The sequence below is a fragment of the Hylobates moloch genome, unplaced genomic scaffold, assembly GCF_009828535.3.
Source record: "Hylobates moloch isolate HMO894 unplaced genomic scaffold, HMol_V3 SCAFFOLD_11, whole genome shotgun sequence".
NCBI lineage: Eukaryota > Metazoa > Chordata > Mammalia > Primates > Hylobatidae > Hylobates > Hylobates moloch.
Genome location: NW_026652286.1, coordinates 97,308,103 through 97,327,106, shown reverse-complemented (window position 1 = coordinate 97,327,106; position 19,004 = coordinate 97,308,103). Strand labels below are relative to the sequence as shown.

Here is a 19,004-nt window from a genome sequence, read left to right as displayed (position 1 = left end):
TTGCACAATTCCTTGATGTTCCACCGTCTACTCTAATGAGCTTAGAATTTAAACTGTACAGACGAGGAATATGATTTTTTCTTTGATTTGCCACAAGTATCTAATTTCGGCAAAGTGGGAATTTCAAGTTTGGAATCAAGTGACTTGTTTTCTAACTTTGTCATAAGCTATGTGATTTGAGACCAAAGGACATTAATGTTTGTGGTGTGTTTAGCACTGTGCCTGCCACGGGTAAAGTCTCTAGTAGAATGGAAGCTCCCTGCGGGCAAGGATTTTTGCCTGCTATTATTATTATTATTTTTTCATTGTTATATCCCCAATGCTTAAAGTAGTAGGCATCAATAAATATTTGTTGAATTAACTAATGAACATGCAAGCTATTTTAAAAAATTGTTTAATCTGCTTTGGTCTCAGTTTCTTGATCAGTAATATGATTACACTTCTTTATCAGTAAGTAACATGTTTATACCATGATTATGAAGATCCTTTCCACCTCTAAAACTCTTTAGCCCAGCACAGAGTCATCCACAAAGATGTTCACTGAGTTTATGTTGGTGAAAACAGACAGACTTGGGAAGGTATTTCCCCTAGCCTATGGGCTACCGACTGCACACAAATGTGGAAGCTGCAGCCATTCCCCTACCCCCACCCTCTCTCTACTTAGCTCTTATTTATGTCTGTGGTTTTCCTTTTTTTTGATTCCATATGAAGCACCTACCCAAGACAAGGCCCTCCCACACATGTGCCTCCCCCTTCCCCCCAGCAGGCTGCCAACCTGCTTATGCAATTCTGGGGCGTTTATTCTTTTCTTAGAGCATTTTGCTCATGGTAACTGTGCATCTCCAGCCCAGTAGGCCTTCTGGGTGATCTTTCATTGTCATGTAGGTTTCATGATCACACTAGCTCATAAGGGAGCGCTGAGGATTTTTAGGGACTGGGCTGTTATTCCAAGAGCAGGATAAATAGGCCACGGAGCTGTGTAGGCGATTCCATTAGCTGTGCTGCCCTGTTAAGTATAGCCGAAGGGGCCCTCATCATTTGTAGCTTCCAGGGAGGAAAATGTCAGCCTTGTTAATTCTGATTCTCTTTTCTGCCTATCATTTTTGTTTAAAATGCTTAAAAAGATCTTAATTTTGTTAATTGTTTTAGGTAGTTTGGGGTCTGTTTTATTCAGACAAATTGGGATATAATTTGTTTTATTTTTTTCCTTGTTAAGTTTTGATGGGGAACACGCTGAGATAATTTGGATGGATGTTTGTTATTAATAAAATACTTCTATATGGGCTGGATGTTAAAAATAGGAATGATCTCGTTAAAGCGAGTTCTTATTCAGTCTTGTTAGTGACTCTCCAGAATAGAATCCAGTTTCTAGTGTGCTTTCTTTTGTCCTTTTAGTATAATTTAGCTTGTGGAATGGGTAAAATTGTGACAGAAGACCTTTGTTCAGACATGTTGACCTTCTGTCTCTCACTGACCTTATTTATGTGTCTTGATTTATTTGAATTTACCTGAGAAGGAAGCTGACTTGTCATGAATATTTATAAGGGCTTATTTAGAATTTTTGATGCAGTACGCTGGGTTGTCAAAAAACCATGAAAGGGGCATTATTTGAAGGAAATTGGCATTGGTGGCATGGAAAAGGGGAGATAGAGAAGGGGAAAAAGATTAGGGAAGACTGTTTGGAGAGAGGCATGCCGCTTTATTCCCAGTCATTAGGAGTGGGCGTGGTAATGGAAAGCAGGGAAAGGAAGTGGTTTATTTTTCTCATAAACACCATCTATAGGGTGCATGAAAGGAGCATTTTAGTGATTTAGCGGGAGAGAGCCCAGCATTAGGGCCAAGCCTGAGAGCAAAGAAAGATCAAGAGCTCTGAAGGGGAGGGAAGACTATGGTCCATTGGTTGCCTTGGGCTCTGGGAATTTTCCTTAGTGGTCATCGTGTACTATGATGCATACTGTTGGAAACTGTTCTTGTTATGTTGCTTGCCTAATTAGAAGGAAGAAGATCCAGTTTTAGATGATTAAAGGGACTTAGTATGTTAAAATTCTCTTGCATAAAGACTGTATGTTCTTTGCTGTTTCACTTGATCCAGTTGGTGCTGTGTCTCTCCAATGATGCTCCCATCAGTGTTTGCTAAATTTTTTAGGTATTGGTTTTCGCTTTGCTTCATACATCAATAATGATATGGTGCTGCAGAAGGAGCCTGCTGGGGCAGTGATATGGGGCTTCGGTACACCTGGAGCCACAGTGACCGTGACCCTGCGCCAAGGTCAGGAAACCATCATGAAGAAAGTGACCAGTGTGAAAGGTAAGGCAGCCCATCTTCTGTTCAGCTATTGCCCTCTTCTGCCACCTGCTGGATTATCTGAAAATGAATGCTAATGCCATAGCTCACGTTATCCATCCATCCATCTGTACATCCGTCTGTCCATTCATCCATAAAAATTATTTGAATATTTGCCATGTGCTTAGGCACTGAGGGTACAAAGAAAAATAAGGCTGAGTCAAAGTTCCTGTTCTCAAGGAACTTACGGAATAATGGGAATAGATACAAAGTTATATAGGACCGCGTGATGAATGCTACGATGAAGGTACATGTGGGGTGTCTTGGGGTACAGAGGAGAAACCTTGAACTCAGACTGAGTGGTAAGGGAAGGTTTCCACAGAAGATGATATTTGAGCTGAATCATATATAGAGGAGAGGCAGTATGGAGGAGAGGGTAAGAACTCTGGTAGGCCTTGCCCAACAACCTTCTTACCTTCTTACATTCTTACTTTAAAAAGTCTTAAAACCCAAGACTAGCACCATGTAAATCCCATTTCTTATTTTTAAACCACAACAGTTCTTTGGATTTCTAAGTCAGCATCATTTACTGAGAATGCCATATGTAAGAATGTAAGACATCATATTGATAGTCTAAGGCTCTGGAAGTCACTGCTTTCAGGTCCTGATTCCGTCACTTGTACAGCTGAATAATCTTGGACATGTAATATAACATCTTCATGTCACAGTTTATATGTAAAATGGAGATCGTCATGATACCTACAAGATTACTGTGAGAATTAAATGAATTAACACTTGTAAAGACTTGTAACAGTGCCTGGCACACAAGTGCAGAGTAAGTTTTAGCAGTCATGATTGTAACTATTACTATCATTATTTAGTCAGTCATTCAAATATCTATTGAGAGCCTACTATGTGCCCGATACTGTGCTAGGTACTGGTGATACAGTGATGAGTAAAACAGATATGTCCTCTCCCTTAATGAGGCACGCAGATTAGACAGGAAGACAGTAAGCAGTTACCGTTAAGTGTGACAAGTGCCACGATGAGGAAGAACAAGGCGCGACGGGAGTGCTTTGTAGAGAGTAGAGATAATTACGTAGTCTGAGGCTCATCTTGAGAGGTGAGCAGGGCACACTGGGTAGTGAGAATAGCCTGGCAAAGGCATGGAGGCCTGAGTGTACCTGGGCCATGGGAGAGATGCCAGGCAGGTTGGTTGGTCTGGAACACTAGGGGTGTGTGACTGGGCAGATGACAGGAGATAGGTTGGAAAGACAGGGAGGCTTGTTTATCATTGCTAAGGAGTGTATGTTTTATTCTAAATGGACAGATTTTTAAACAGCAAAATAATATGATAGATATTTTAGAAAGCTCACTCTGGCAGTGCTGTGGAAGATGGATTGGAGATCAGTAAGATAGAGGTGGTGGGCCCTGTGGGCAGGCTGCTATGATATCCAGGCAAGAGATGATGAGGGTTTGACCTCATAGAGTGGCTGTGAGGATGTTCAGGAAGGTGAGAATTAGCAGTTTTCATGAGCAGGGAGATATTACAAAGGAGTGAGTCTCTGTCTAGAAGAGATAAAGATGTAGAAGCTGGTGTGGAGGAGGCGAAGCTAGAAGTTATGGGATGAAGGAAGGCATACTCAGGGCTGGATGTTACAGATAGCTCTATAGCTGTGGGATGTGGAGGTAAGAATGAGACAGATGAGGAGGCTGCTCAGAGGTGGAGGTGGAGTTCAGGTGCAAATTGGTGGTTTGAGCAATGGCTAGCATATATATGTGACAGGGATGCTTGTGGGAATTGTACTGGCCCCCGAAAGTAAGGACTGTCTGGTTAGTTTTATCAATATACAAAACTGATGATCCAATCCAGAGTGATCCAGACCCCGATGCAGTCTCTTCAAAATTCATTTCCATTCAGCAAACATTTAAAAATACTATATGCCAGGCATTGACATAAGGTAAGTGCTTCTAATTCTTGGGTTTTAAGACTTTTTAAGGTAAGAATGTTGTTGGGTAAACTAAAAGACCGAAAGGGAAGCTTCAGCTGATTGAGACATGCTTCTCTCTTGGATCTAAATGCCATCGGTGACTTGCAGGATGTCCTGAAAGTGAAGGATTCAAGGGGCTCTCAGTGCTTTCTGTTTGTGCTGGGTCACCTTAGAAATGAGGAACATTGTGTACAAATAATGGCACTCTTAGTAAATGATGCTGACTTAGAAATCCAAAGAACAGCTGTGGTTTAAAAATAAGAAGTGGGATTTACATGGTGCTAACAATTAAGTTACCAATAACATTTAGGTGACAGAGACAACGTAGTGCTGTAGAGATACACACAGAAAGCATACAATATTACATTAGCATTTCAGTTTAAAAAATCCTTGTGCATTATTTTTAGAGTTTTTCTCCCTTCATGTCTGTTTCAGAACTAATATTTGAGGTGGGCAGAGATGAGGCAGGAGGCTAGGTGGAATGAAAGGTAATAATTAGGAGAGGAGCCTCCCTTTTCCTTTACAGTGATTGTGAAGCTGCTCGTTTATCTTGAGTTTAATTTGATAAACACCGAGTGAGGGCTTACTATGTCTAAAACACTGAGCCAGAAACCCTAGGAAAGTATAGAGAAGAATACAAAGAGCGCCCATCTTTCAAGAACTCACTGCCCCATTCCATCCTTTCACATTTAGTAGTTTAGGCTCAAGTAATGCTCCAGCTGCCTCACTGCAAAGGGATGTATCATTCATTTGTAGTTAAAATAACCAGCAGCAACTTAAGAGAATTGAGTGATTCATGGATACTGATGACAATTTCACAGGAAAAAGGGTTGATGTTATTGGTGGTGGTGGGGACCTATTTATTAGACTTTCCACATTTACTTGGTAGAAAAGGGGAAGGTATTTGAGTTTAGAGAGATCTGCAAACCTGCTTCAATGGGTATCTTGCTTTGTTCTGCCCGTGAAGCAAAATAGATGAAGTGTTAATTGGAGTAAAAGAGGTAGACATGGAAGAAATTTCATAGGCAGAAAATGTCTCTCAAAAGAGATATCACAGAGAATATTGGAGGGTGGATTTCTGGTTTAGATTTCAATGAGGACTGTGAGATTTTCAGCCACATTACCTCAATTTGCTGCTTTGTCTGCCTCTGGTAATGTTTAACTTATTACCCATAGTCCCCTAGGTACCCAGAACAAAGTAAGATATAACAGCAGAAAGGTTTTTGTCCAGCAGACTGACACTTAGACATCGGGAAAATTAACACCTGAGGGATGATTGGGACCATGGTCAGGTACTGGGTTAGTTCAAATGATGTTGTCAAATGATGTAAAAGGATTCTTTCGGACACAAGGAATACGAGCAGGGAAAACCAGGCATATCCTCTCACTTTGACATACATGGTAGGGGTGTGTGTATGTAGGTGATGAAATGAGGGTGTGTCTGTCTATATTTTTGTCATCATGATTGAGGTAAATAGATATATCTTCTCTACCTTAAAATAATACAGAAGCCTAAAACCCTCCCTGCCCCTGGTTGGCATGCATACTTACTTTCTTTTTTTCTTTTCTTTTTTTTTTTTCTTTCTTTGAGATGGAGTCTTGCTCTGTCACCCAGGCTGGAGTGCAGAGGTGTGATCTCGGTTCACTGCAACCTCTGCCTGCCAGGTTCAAGTGATCCTCCTGCCTCAGCCTCCTGAGTAGCTGGGATTATAGGCACATGCCATCACACCCTGCTGATTTTTGTATTTTTAGTAGAGACGGGGTTTCACCATGTTGGCCAGGCTGGTCTCAAACTCCTGACCTCAGGTGATCCACCTGCCTCGGCCTCCCAAAGTGCTGGGATTACAGGCATGAGCCACTGTGCCTTGCCAGAGTTTACTTTTATTTTATCAAGCAGGAAAAGAAAAGAAGCTAGAAACTAACATCTCGAGGACTAGCACAGAAGGAAGTTTTCTGAGGTCTTTGAGGAAGTTGTAAGGAGGTTTCTCTGGGAGGCAGTTCTTGGGAATAAGGCTTGGGTCTTGATGCCTAGTTCTCTTGATTCCTTAGGCCCTAGAGGGAGTGCATCCTCTGGCTGTAGTAGGATGGTATTGCCATGTTTGGTCTAAATAGTTTGGCATTGTCTTTTTATTACTGGTTAGCAGAGTTTTTTAGAACCTCTGGTGAAGGTAGTTTTCTTCACCAGCCATGTTGCCTGGATTGAGGCTAAGTGTAAATACCCAGTTTATAGCAGTGAATAGGAATAAATTGTATAGCAATAGAAGGCTAAGAAATAGTCCTTGGTTTTCTGGGGGTTGACCTCACCACCATAAGTGAATAACGTTGGTGGCAGAAGGACAGAGCTCCAGTAAGATGTGTCAGTGCAGGAAGCCTGGAAAGACCTTGGCAAGCCTGGAGTTGGGACAGATTGGAGTGTCTGCCTGCTCAGAAGTGTGAGCCATATGGAACACATCACACCTGTGCGACACAATCTGTCCTAGCTGCCCACTGTTTCCAAAACAGTGATTTTTCTGGTTTAGGTGAATTATACATTTAATACGTTGGCATGTGGCTACTGATGGTATAAAAACAATACCGAACATTTGCTTTTAGATTTAATTAACCTCTTAGGGATGCGAGTAGCAAGCTCACTTGCTTATGCTTTTAAGAGGAGCAAGCATGCACCCTTCCGCTGATGTCTTGGGGCTTTTGGACATTTTCCCCAGGACTCTGAGAAATCCTTTAGGAATTGAGGTTTTATTAGTCACCTGTTGTACATTAGGACATCTCATGCTTCTGCTTAGCTCTTGCTGATTAGAAGAACTTTGCAGTGTCTAGCACTTAGTAGGCCCTTGGATAGTATTTTTAGAATTATCATTTCCCATAGATTGGATGTAATCATTTTAGGGTGCTCCATTTCCAGTTCTTATCATTCTTTCCCTTTGAATTTACATTGATCTGATGGGTATGAATTATAAATCCGTTCATATTCTTTGGCATAATGCCAAGATTATTTATTTTAAAATGTTAATTTCTCATTTTTTTTCTATTTTCCCATGCTTGTTTTATCAACTTTGTTCATGTTTCTTGGTTCTCCTTGGCATAATTTTTGCCATTTTGAAGATATTTTTCTGAAGCTTCTAAGTATGTTGTTGGCAGGGGTGGTCTGGTGAGTGATGAGAGGTAGGAGGGTGATGGGGTGGTTCTAGGGAATATGCTATGAATTTCTGAAATAGGGTCTCAGACAGCTTCTCATCTCCCTAATTGAGTCCCAAAGCCTTAAGTCTTGTAAATAACTCTGTGAAAATAATTAACTGGGCAAATTGGAATATCTTTTTCACAGAGAGATTAATTTATATGCCTCCCACTACTTTTTGATGTGTCAGTTTCTCCACTCAACAGTTTGCTGTTAGGAAAACCCAGGCCACTGGTAGTGTTAATCCTTGTTAGCAACACAGGAGGAGATGGGGAGTGAAGGCAAGGGTGATACTGTCAAGCCAGGGGAAGTTCCAGATTATCATTGATTTTCTCTACCCTGTGGTCACATTCGATTGAGTAATTGCAGGTTAGTTTGGGGCACTATAAGATGAAATTGTGTTAATTTTGACAGCTGGATAGTATAATAAGAATTCCTCTTTTATGTTTTCTATTAAACTCTTGAATTTTAATCTGTGTGTATTTTTGTCTATCCTCATTTAGGATTATAACTGGGTAACTTACTTTTTTTGTAAATGCTTCTGTTAAAAGTAAGGAGGGATTGGTACAGATTAAGGATAAAAATGCTGCTGCTCCTGTTAGTTCTATCCTCTTATCTGAAATTTGGCCAATCTTCATAGCTTTGAATTCAGTTTATTACAGAGGCTGGGAATAGCCACAAATGAGTATAATTGGGCTTTGATTTCATTTTAATTGACTGATTAATTCCTTGGAGTCCTGTTACTATTTCAGCTCACTCTGATACCTGGATGGTGGTACTGGATCCTATGAAGCCTGGAGGACCTTTCGAAGTGATGGCACAACAGACTTCGGAGAAAATAAACTTCACCCTGAGAGTTCATGATGTCCTGTTTGGAGATGTCTGGCTCTGTAGTGGGCAGAGTAACATGCAGATGACTGTGTTACAGGTAAGTCGCAGAGTTTCAGCAATAATACACAGTGTTGGTGATGAAGAAGGAAAAGAAGGAGGAATAAGGGGGCAACAAGGAGAAGCAGGGCTGTTTCTATTTAGTGAGTACCATGAGCCAAGATATGTTCTAAGTGCTTTGAATGAATTCATTAATTTGACTTAACAATCTTAAGAGATAAGCTATTGATTACATTGGTAGTTATTGATTGGTGCTAATGTATTCTATATAGGTTAAGAACTTGGAGTATTGTTTTCTCTAGCACTTTCTCCACAACTGAGTTTCTTCTCAAGTTGATTTTTATTTTCTTGCTTTTTTTTTTTTTTTTTTTTTGAGATGGAGTTTCTCTCTTGTTGCCCAGGCTGGGGTGCAATGGTGCGATCTCAGCTCACTGCAACCTCCACCTCCCGGGTTCAAGCGATTCTCCTGCCTCAGCCTCCCAGCCTCCCAAGTAGCTGGGATTACAGGCATCCACCACCATGCTCTGCTAATTTTTGTATTTTTAGTACAGACGGGGTTTCGCCATGTTGGCCAGGTTGGTCTCGAACTCTTGACCTCAGGTGATCCACCCGCCTTGGCCTCCCAAAGTGCTGGGATTACGGGCGTGAGCCACTGAGCCCGGCCTGTTTTCTTGCCTTTTAATCATTCCTTTGAGAAATATTAAATTTGAGATGTAAACCTGTATAGAACTAGACCATTACCTCAATTCATCTCTTTTTGAAAAATTTATGAAATACAATATGTTCGTATACTCTATGATTTATTGTTTTGCTTCTGTTTCTTAGTTTTTTCTATTTTTTTCTTTTTGTAGTCTACTACTAAATAATGCTACTAAAATGATCTTACTCTGAACATATCTATTTCATTTCATCATTAGTTTTCTGATTTAGAATTTAAATTCTTGCATTGAAGTCTTCCTTATCAACATTTTATTTCCTCTTACGTTCTGTCTTATTTATATATATGGAAGCCCCCCCACCCAACCCTTTTTTTTTTTTTAAAGAGATAAGGTCCTACTCTGTCACCCAGGCTGAAGTGCAGTGGCATGATCATAGCTCACTGCAGCCTAGAACTCCTGGGCTCAAAGGATCCTCCTGCCTCAGCCTCCTGGGTAGCTGGGATTACAGGTGTGAACCACCATACCCATCTGATTTTTTATTTTTTTATAGAGATAGGGTCTTGCTATGTTACCCATGCTGGGCTTTTTAATTAAAATGTTTATTAAATTGAACTTTGGACTCTTTTAGCATAAGAGAGTAGAAGCAAAATCAAAGTTTTATTTCTTGATAGAAAGGATGGTTTTGTGTAGAAGCAGAATTGCTGTTAACTCATTAAGGAAAACAGTATTTTTCTTAATGCTGTAATTGCAGTTCCCTGTTTGCACAGAAAGGCATGGACCAGATCTGTTTGTATCTATATAGTTGCTTTCTCAACAGCAGTCTATGCCAGGGGATTCCATCCCATTTTCTGTCAGGCTAAATCAGATTTTGATTGTTAAGAGTAAACATATTTTTTCTGCCTAGAATTTACCCCTGAGCATCTTCTGTATAAAGCTAGGTCTCTAAGCTCTGAGATATAGGAGAACAGGAAAAAATTCCGTCTGAAACATCCAAGTGTTAATATTTATTTTTTATTTTTGTTTAAATCATGCACTTAGTTTCCAAGATAACATTTTAGATGCTGACAGTACCAAAAACCAAGCTTCTCGTCTCTTAACAGTTCATGGAACCTCGTTTTTTGATTAAAAGGATGTTCTACATGGCTTCCCCTTTATTCCTTTTGCTCCTTTCCTCCTACAAACCCCCAACACACACACATACATCACACACACACACACACACACACACACACACACACACACACGAGTCTTTCTCCTTCCCTCCTTCCATGTGACTTTTCTGAGGAGGTAAGATTTCCACTATAACCTACCACTCTTCACATTCAAATCAAGGAAATGGCAGATTGTGTGCCCATCTTGTTGTTAGGGTAAAGTGGAATTTTAAAATTGAGTGTTATTTATAACGCTGAGTGAGATGTTTATAAATGGAGAAGAGTCTAAATGTTCATCTGTCGCCTCCTAAGTCAGGGTAGGTCTTAAGACTTGGATATTTCTAGCTATGCTCAGAAAAAGATGGCCAATATCCATCAGGAAACCCAATTTTCAATATCTCAGAACTCCCCACATTCCTACTTTACAAATAGAGAAATTAAGATCCAGAAGAGAAGGGCTGGTACCACATTCCAACAAAAGATTCACAGGACTTATGAGGCTGATTTTTTTTTAAATAGTTATCTTCTCAATTTTAGAACTGCTACCATAGTAGAAGGTAAAATAACTTACAGACTTTCCAGATTCTTTTAAGTAAATAAAGTTTCTGTCCTTCTGTGTGTGTGTGCGCACAGACACACACTCACACACATGCTTTGCTCCCCCATGCAGACCCCATGCCAAGATTCTCTGAGGAAATAGATTCTTGACGTGTCTTCATTAATTCAAGAATGTGGTATAAAGGTTACAAAATGAACACCAGTGAGCAGCTGCTTTGATGGTGAATGGTCCAGTCCCTAGAGAGGCAGCGGTGCTCTCTCCCAGCCTCTGTGGCGTTAATGACTTCAAATACCTTGGTATTCATTTACATCCTCATTTAAATACTTGGTAGAAAAATAATTACACTGCAGTGTTTGATGAGATGAAATCTGATCTCAGCAGATGGAGTAAGGCTTCCCCTTTCATCAGCAGGGAAACCAAGTGTCATTTAAATGAAAATCTTCCTGCAATCTCTTTATTCCTAAGTTTGCTGCCCATATCCCTGAGGAAATGCTTTCATCAAAAAGGCCTAGTTATTGGGAAAGGATACCAATTTCTGAAGTAATTGTCATTATGTTGTCAGGTACAGAAGGAATGGTCCCCACCCCCATTTTTGCTGACACTTTCTGTGGCTTTCAAGTTTTGGCTTGAAATTACACGCAAATGTGAATTTGAAAATGGAAGTTTCCCAGTCAATGTTTTGGATCCAGTTCCGTGTGCTGGTATCAATATAGGAGAATGCCAACCATTCTGACTCTATTGGCCTACAGTGTTAGCAACGGGTCTAAAAGACAAGTAGCATGTTCTCTCATACTGCCTCCCAAGCTGGCGTCTCACTGCGATGAGGCACTTGAGTTCCCAGTCAGTGCGGAAGCTAGTGTGGGTGGAGAGAGTGAAAGCAGTTTCATCCACTGTTTCCATGGAAGCAACATAGGATCCTGAGTGCTTAGTGCAGAACTGAATTCCAAAGGAGGCGGCTTTTTACAGGTACTTGCTGCTGAAAAATAATTTCCCTGCCAGATACACTGTGAGTGCATTAGCCCTGTTCTTACTCCTTCATGTTTACTTTACATTAACCTGCCAGGTATGATCCTGAACAAACAGGTCTGGATTTCCTATGGAATTTTCTTTGACCATGTGTAACCTGTCCTGAGAATGGGAAGACCAGTAACCCTGACAGCCTAGAGCTGCTGCCAACAAAGGAGCATTTCAGGTTGTGGCTCCCACTGTGACCAAAAGAGCTATCTCATTTCCATCTGGCCATCTTATTGGGCACAGCCGGCTCAGTGGCAAGTCCAGAGAGATTCAAGAGGCAGCATCTTTCAGTGAAATGCACCATGGGGCACCTGGCTGCTTCAGAGTTTCTCTTACGCTGTGGCTGGAGGGCCGGTATTCTCTGCAGTGGGTGGGTGGGGGTGGAAAGCAAGCCAGCTGCACACTCTGTGACCAGCGGCCAATGGAACGTACCCTGCCTCCTGTGCCTTTCACTGCTGTGGCAGCCCCGACTCAGCTGGAGCGCCTGCTCCCTGAGGCAAGCCGTAACTGGGCTTCCTGATGCTCCTGTTGGCCCTTTGTTTTGGGAGAAGCTGGGCCAGTCTAGGGGGATAGAAAGGACTCAAGAAGAAACACACAAATAAAAAAACAAAACAAAATATTTCTGATATATTTGTTTTAAAATAAAAAAATAACTAAAATGTCAGGATGAGAGGAAATGGCACTTGTGCATAAGTTCATAGAGGAATGATGCTTTGCTGGACTAACAAAGAAGGAACTGAGTGTAGCACACACATTCTTTTCCAGAAAACCCTAAGCCACTCCCCTCATACTCCTGACAATTGATGAGGTTTAATAAAGTGATTTGGGAAAACATGATTTATCTTCGGATGGACCCTTTTCTTTAATTCCTTGGGACTGTTCTGAGCTGTTACCCTGAACACCACCTTTCCAATCTCCATGCCTCTCTTGCTTTTCTTTGGTGATTTACCAAGACCAAGATGAGGATACTGTCAGCCTGCGGTATCCACCAGTTCCACATGTGCAGATTCAACCAGCCATGGATAGAAAATATTTGAAGAATAAAAATTTAAAATGGCAATACAACAATAAATAATACACATTGAAAAAACAATACATACGGGTTGAGTATCCCTTTTCTGAAGTTGCTTGAGATTGAAAGTGTTTCAGATTTCGGATTATTTTTGGATTTTGCAATATTTGCATAGACATAATGAGATATCTTGGGGATGGGACCCGAGTCTAAACCTGAAATTCATTTATGTTTCCTATATACCTTATGTGCATAGCCTGAAGGTAATTTTGTACAATATTTTTAAATAATTTTGTGCATGAAACAAAATTTTTCTGAAGTATTTGTGTGGAATTTTCCACTTGTTGACATCATGTTGGCACACCAAAAATTTTGGATTTGGGGGCATTTTGGATTTTGGATTTTCAGATTAGGGTTGCTTAACATATATAACAACTATTTACATAGCATTATTGGGTATAAGTAATATAGAGATGATGTAAAGTATACAGGAGGATGTTTGTAGGCTATAAACAAATACGCCATTTTATATAAGGGACTTGAACATCCTCAGATTTTGATGTGCTGGGGTTTGGTGTGGAGGGGTGTGGTTCCTGGAACCAATGCCCTGTGGATACGAAGGATAACTGTATATGCATTTTGAGACTTATGCTAGTATGTTTCAGTACTTCAACTATGTTTCAGTAGTTCAACAGTCATTTCTGAGCTGTGTTTCTTTTGAGCATGCTTCTCTTGTGTGGTATGGATTAGACAAATCTACCTCCCCATGGCCTTTTTGGTTCCACATAATATCCTAAGCACCATTTTAAAAAGAAGTTAATTGGCTGGGTGCGGTGGCTCACACCTGTAATCCCAGCACTTTGGGAGGCCGAGGCGGGCGGATCACGAGGTCAGGAGATGGAGACCATCCTGGCTAACACGGTGAAACCCCATCTCTACTAAAAATATGAAAAATTAGCCAGGCGTGGTGGCGGGCGCCTGTAGTCCCAGCTACTCGGGAGGCTGAGGCAGAAGAATGGCGTGAACCCAGGAGGCGGAGCTTGCAGTGAGCCGAGATGGCACCACTGCACTCCAGCCTGGGCGACAGAGCAAGACTGTCTCAAAAAAAAAAAAAAAAAGAAGAAGTTATTTGGTTTGGTTTTGTGTTATGAGATACTTTTTCAGAGTAGAAGTATTTCCGTTTCAAGGTATCAGAGTGTTGTAAGTGCTGGGCAATATTCTTTAGCCTCAGCTACTTCACGGCTCCTCTTGTCTAACATAGACCTGCTTCTTAAAATCACAGATTTCATTATATTTCTACCCTCTTTGGGAACATGATTTATCCTGGTCTCTTTTGGTAAAAGTGGATCAAGGTGATTCAGTCCAGCCCATTGGTTTTGGTTATTAATTTGATCTCAGTATATTGAAAGTTTAGGAGCTCAGAGGATTGATGTTTACTAAGAGGCGTCAGGCTAGTTCACCACCCGCTAGGTTAAATGACGTTTCAAATTCTTTTCCAGATATTTAATGCTACAAGGGAGTTGTCTAACACTGCTGCCTATCAGTCTGTCCGCATCCTCTCCGTCTCTCCTATTCAGGCAGAGCAGGAGCTGGAGGACCTTGTTGCGGTTGACTTGCAATGGTCTAAGCCCACCTCAGGTATGTGACGGCTTGAACGCGCTGTCTCTTATGTAATGGGTTAGCGCCCTAAGTGGAATCTGTGAGACTGAATTTGGTTCTTATGTGTCTATTTATTATTACTCATGCCTTTTATTCCTTTCTTATTGACTCTTCATCCTTCCTGATGGTGACTATTTCAGGTTTCTTCCCAAGACTACCAACAAATCTTCCCTCTTGCTGTAGGGAAACGACTCTTCCTTCAACATCTTCAGTGAAAATATCAAGGCCCTTCGGCATGGGCTCCGCCAGCATCTCTCGCCGATGCCTTCACTCCAAATCCTCTCCTCTTTCTTCCCTTGTTTCTGTGTCTGTAGACAACTGGTCTCTTTTCAGGACTAACTCTCATTTGGGTTCTCCTTTCTCCAGAGCCTTCTTTAATCCCTTAGGCACTGTGGTTTTCCCCTCAGTCCATTCAGCATGAGCCTGAGCTCTCCATTTCTTTTTTTTTTGTTTTCCTTTTTTTTTTTTTTTTGAGATGGAGTCTCAGTCTGTCACCCAGGCTGGAATGCAGTGGTGCGATCTTGGCTCACCTGCAACCTCCGCCTCCTGGGTTCAAGTGATTCCCCTGCCTCAGCCTCCCGAGTAGCTGGGACTACAGGCGCCGGCCACCACGCCCAACTAATTTTTGTATTTTTAGTAGAGATGGGGTTTCACCATATTGGCCAGGCTGGTCTCGAACTCCTGACCTCGTGATTCGCCCACCTCGGCCTCCCAAAGTGCTGGGATTACAGGCGTGAGCCACCGCACCCGGCCACTCTCCATTTCATGACTGCTTTGTGTCAGGATCTGTGCCACGCCCCAGGGATACAGCAGTGACCAGAGACACAGTCCCTGCTCTCTGAGCTTAGCCTTTCTTTTATTCTCACAAAACAAAACAAAACAACAGTAAACTTCGCAAACACCCTTCTCAGATGCTTCATCTTTCTCCTTTGCTTTGTTAAACCTTTCTAGAACATCTTCTGTTTTCATTCTTTTCACTGCATTTCCCTGTGTTCACTCTTCAGCCCTTTGTCATCTGGCTTCTGCTTCCACCTCAACAATTTGTTCACCTTGATGTTACTATCGTTCTTCTAATGATAAACCTAGAGACCTTTGCTGCATTCGGCACTGTGGACCACCCCCTTTAGAAACTGCATGTCCCTCCTTGCTTGCCTGGTGCTTTCTTTTCCTAGTTCTTCTCCTCTGTCTTCTCCATCCCTTTTTCTTTGCTTCTTCATTCCTTTTCCTCAGAAGTGGTCCCTGTGTTCCCCCTGGACTTTTTCTTTTTCTCCTGTGCATGCTTTCCTTGGTGCTCAGATGCTCCTACATTTACAAGTAGTAATTAACTTAACAAATATTTGAGTGCCTACTATGTGCTCGACACTGTTCTAAGTGCTGGGGATAACATAGTGAGTAAAACAGGCAAGAATACCTGACCTCATGGAGCTTACAGTCTAGTGTAAGGGAATACTGAAAGTGAATCATAAAAGAAGTAAATTATACACAAAGTATCTGATGCTGTCCATCTTACACTATCTGAACTCTCCCTGTAAAAGAGCTCAGGAACTGAATGGATTCAGGTAAATTTTTGGATGAATCCTTTGCTCTATGAACTCTTACTACATGAAATCCAAAACTCAGGACTCAATCAAATTTGGATAATGTATTATGCCGTGCTATCTGAACTTTTCACTTTGTGAAATCAGAAACTGAATGAATAATGTGGATATCACAGGATAGATTAATGGGTGACATGTGCTAATGAGACAAAAACAAATAAATATATCAGGGAAGGGAGGCAATAGGAAGTGTTCATGCTGGGATGGGGAAAGGCGACATTTCAGTAGCAGCCTGAAAGAGGCGAGGCAATGCAGATATCTAGGAAGGGCACAGAGGATCCATCTCTCCCACACTGAGAATCTCTCCTGCCTGCTCTGCTCTTCCCTTTTTTTTTTTTTTTTTTTTTTTTTTTTGATGGAGTCTTACTCTGTTACCCAGGCTAGAGTGCAGTGATGTGATCTTGGCTCACTGCAACCTTCACCTCCCAGATTCAAGTGATTCTTCTGCCTCAGCCTCCCGAGTAGCCAGGATTACAGGTGTGCCCCACCACGCCCAGCTAATATTTGTATTTTTAGTAGAGATGGGGTTTCACTATGTTGGCCAGGCTGGTCTGGAACTCCTGGCCTCAAGTGATCCATGGTCTGCTTGCCTCAGACTCCCAAAGTGCTGGGATTACGGGCATGAGCCACCACGTCCGGTCTCCTGCCTCTTCTTCTGTCATCACATCACTGCTGCTGGGAAAGGTTTTCTGATTTTAAGGACTCTTGTAATTAGATTGGACCCACCTAGATGAGCCAGGACACTCTCTCCATCTCAAGGTCCCTAACCTTAATCACGTCTACAAAGTGCCTTTCGCCATGCGAGGTAACACAGCCACAGGTTCCAGGGATGAGTGTGTGGGCGTTTTTGGGGTCTGTTATTTTGCCTACACCCCACATTCTCATTCTCAAGCATTTTCAAGTGGGTTTCCATTTTCTTTACTCCAAGATGTGGCTCTAACCTCCCCTCCAGTCTTATCTTCCACTGTTCTCTTTTATAATCTCTGCTCCAGCCAAATACTCTCAGAATATTTCCTATTCTGTGTGCCTTTTCATGTATTTTTTCTTCTGCCTCGAATGTCAGCTCTGTTTATTAAACTCCTGTTGATGGTTTAAGGCTTCCCCAGCTCTCTTCTTCCCTCCTGTTTACTACTCCCCTCTACCTACTGTCAGTGAAACCACAGGCACCCTCAATCAGTCAGCAGACACCGACTCTCCATCATGTCCTGGACACTGAGGATACAGACATAAATCAGGTGAAGTCTCTGCTAATAGTGTAGTGAGCTAAGGGAAACACTGAACAGATGGTTATTGCATGGTCTAGTGATGGAGCGATGCACAGAGTGTTGTGGAAGCACAGTGCGGGGCGGGGAGGTCAGTGTTTCTTAGGCCTTTTAAGCTCTGCCTCTCATTTGATATTCTTTCTTTGTGTTAAAACTCCTTAATACTTGTTTGTACTTCTTGAGGCACTTACCATCTTTTGCCATGTATTTTATTCAACTAAATACTTGTCTTATTCTTTTTTTTTTTTGAGACAGAGTCTCGCTCTGTCACCCAGGCTGGAGTGCAGTGGCGCGATCTCGGCTCGCTGCAACCTCTGCCTCCCAGGTTCAAGCGATTCTCCTGCCTCAGCCTCCTGAGCAGCTGGGATTACAGGTGCGTGCCACCACACCCAGCTAATTTTTTTGTATTTTTAGTAGAGATGGGGTTTCACCACGTTGGTCAGGCTGGTCTCGAACTCCTGACATCGTGATCTGCCTGCCTCAGCCTCCCAAAGTGCTGGGATTACAGGCATGAGCCACCATGCCCGGCCCTACTTGCCTTATTCTATCAACTATGAGACCTATGAGGAGAGGTTCCATGTGTCTCTATATCGCTTTCATCACTGTCTCCCATCCATCTAGTAGTTCCTGATACATGGTAGGTGCTCTGTCCATTTTAATTATTTTGGAATTGATTTGAACCCTCACTATTGCACTGTCTGCTTTTGGAGTGCCAGTGACTTAGCCATAATCAGTCTTTAATAAACCTTGGGCTGAACTGATCCCATCCTTGTGTGAGCAAGCATGCTCCCCTCTTCACCAGCTTTCTTCTAACATGAAATTGCTCACTCTTGCCTCTGTTAGTTACTGGGCAGTGTAATTGGATGAATGAGTTAGACTGTGCTGAGAATTTAAACAATAGTTTTGGCTTCTGTTGCTTTCCCTTTGGGCCGAATTTCCCATCACTTATCTGTCCATGTTTTCTTTACCATAGCTATTTATTTTTATTTTTTGACTTTTATTTTATTTTTTATTTATTTTTTTGAGACAGAGTTTTGCTCTTGTTGCCTAGGCTGGAGTGCAATGGCACAATCTCGGCTCACTGCAACCTCTGCCTCCCAGGTTCAAGCGATTCTCCTGCCTTAGCCTCCCGAGTAGCTGGGATTACAGGTGCCCACCACCACGCCCAGCTAATATTTGTATTTTTAGTAGAGATGGGGTTTCACCATATTGGCCAGGCTGGTCTCAAACTCCTGACCTCAGATGATCCACCCACCTCGTTCTCTCAAAGTGCTGGGATTATAGGTGTGAGCCACCGTGCCCAGCCTCTTGACCATAGCTATAAAATTGGTTATAAAGCCACCAGAAAAAAAAATACACATTTCTTCTTAAGTTGCCCCCTGCTTGCTTTTTCCCTCCCACAGAGCGAAGTGGGAATGAGTGGCCAAGTAAGAGGGGAGACATAGAAGAGAGTAGCATGGGGACATGGTGGCCTTCCCACCTCTCACCTATCTGAGAGAGAGCATTGATTATCCGAGAGTCTGCAGATCCTGTAAGTGATGGGAAGCACGGGGAAGCCTATTGCCTAGCCAGAGTTTTAACTTACATGTTATGTAAGTGAATTATTTATACTCAGACTGAGAGCAAAATTGCTATCATATCTGCCTCTCTCCCAGGCAGAGAGAGCTATTTCCTTGTTATGAGAACAAGCATTTTGAGCAGCTGAAAAAAACATGAAGACAGATAAAAGGAAACTATCACTAAGGTTACGGT

General features: G+C 42.0%; 2 protein-coding genes across 3 annotated transcripts in view; one reads left to right on the top strand and one right to left on the bottom strand.

The window, feature by feature from the left end:
- The window catches only part of SIAE (sialic acid acetylesterase), a 35,277-nt gene that overhangs the window by 2,168 nt on the left and 14,105 nt on the right, over positions 1-19,004 (top strand). The window contains exons 2-4 of the mRNA XM_032167782.2: positions 2,147-2,308; positions 8,203-8,378; positions 14,233-14,371. Of these exons, the coding sequence (XP_032023673.1) occupies positions 2,147-2,308; positions 8,203-8,378; positions 14,233-14,371 (477 nt within the window). The remainder of the gene's footprint in view (positions 1-2,146; positions 2,309-8,202; positions 8,379-14,232; positions 14,372-19,004) is intronic.
- The window catches only part of TBRG1 (transforming growth factor beta regulator 1), a 47,027-nt gene continuing 36,254 nt past the window's right edge, over positions 8,232-19,004 (bottom strand). Inside the window, exon 12 of one of the 2 annotated variants that reach the window (XR_009215481.1) lies at positions 8,232-8,338. The gene's annotated coding sequence lies outside the window, so the exon portion shown is untranslated. The remainder of the gene's footprint in view (positions 8,339-19,004) is intronic. The other variant, XR_009215482.1, reaches the window with a different exon arrangement.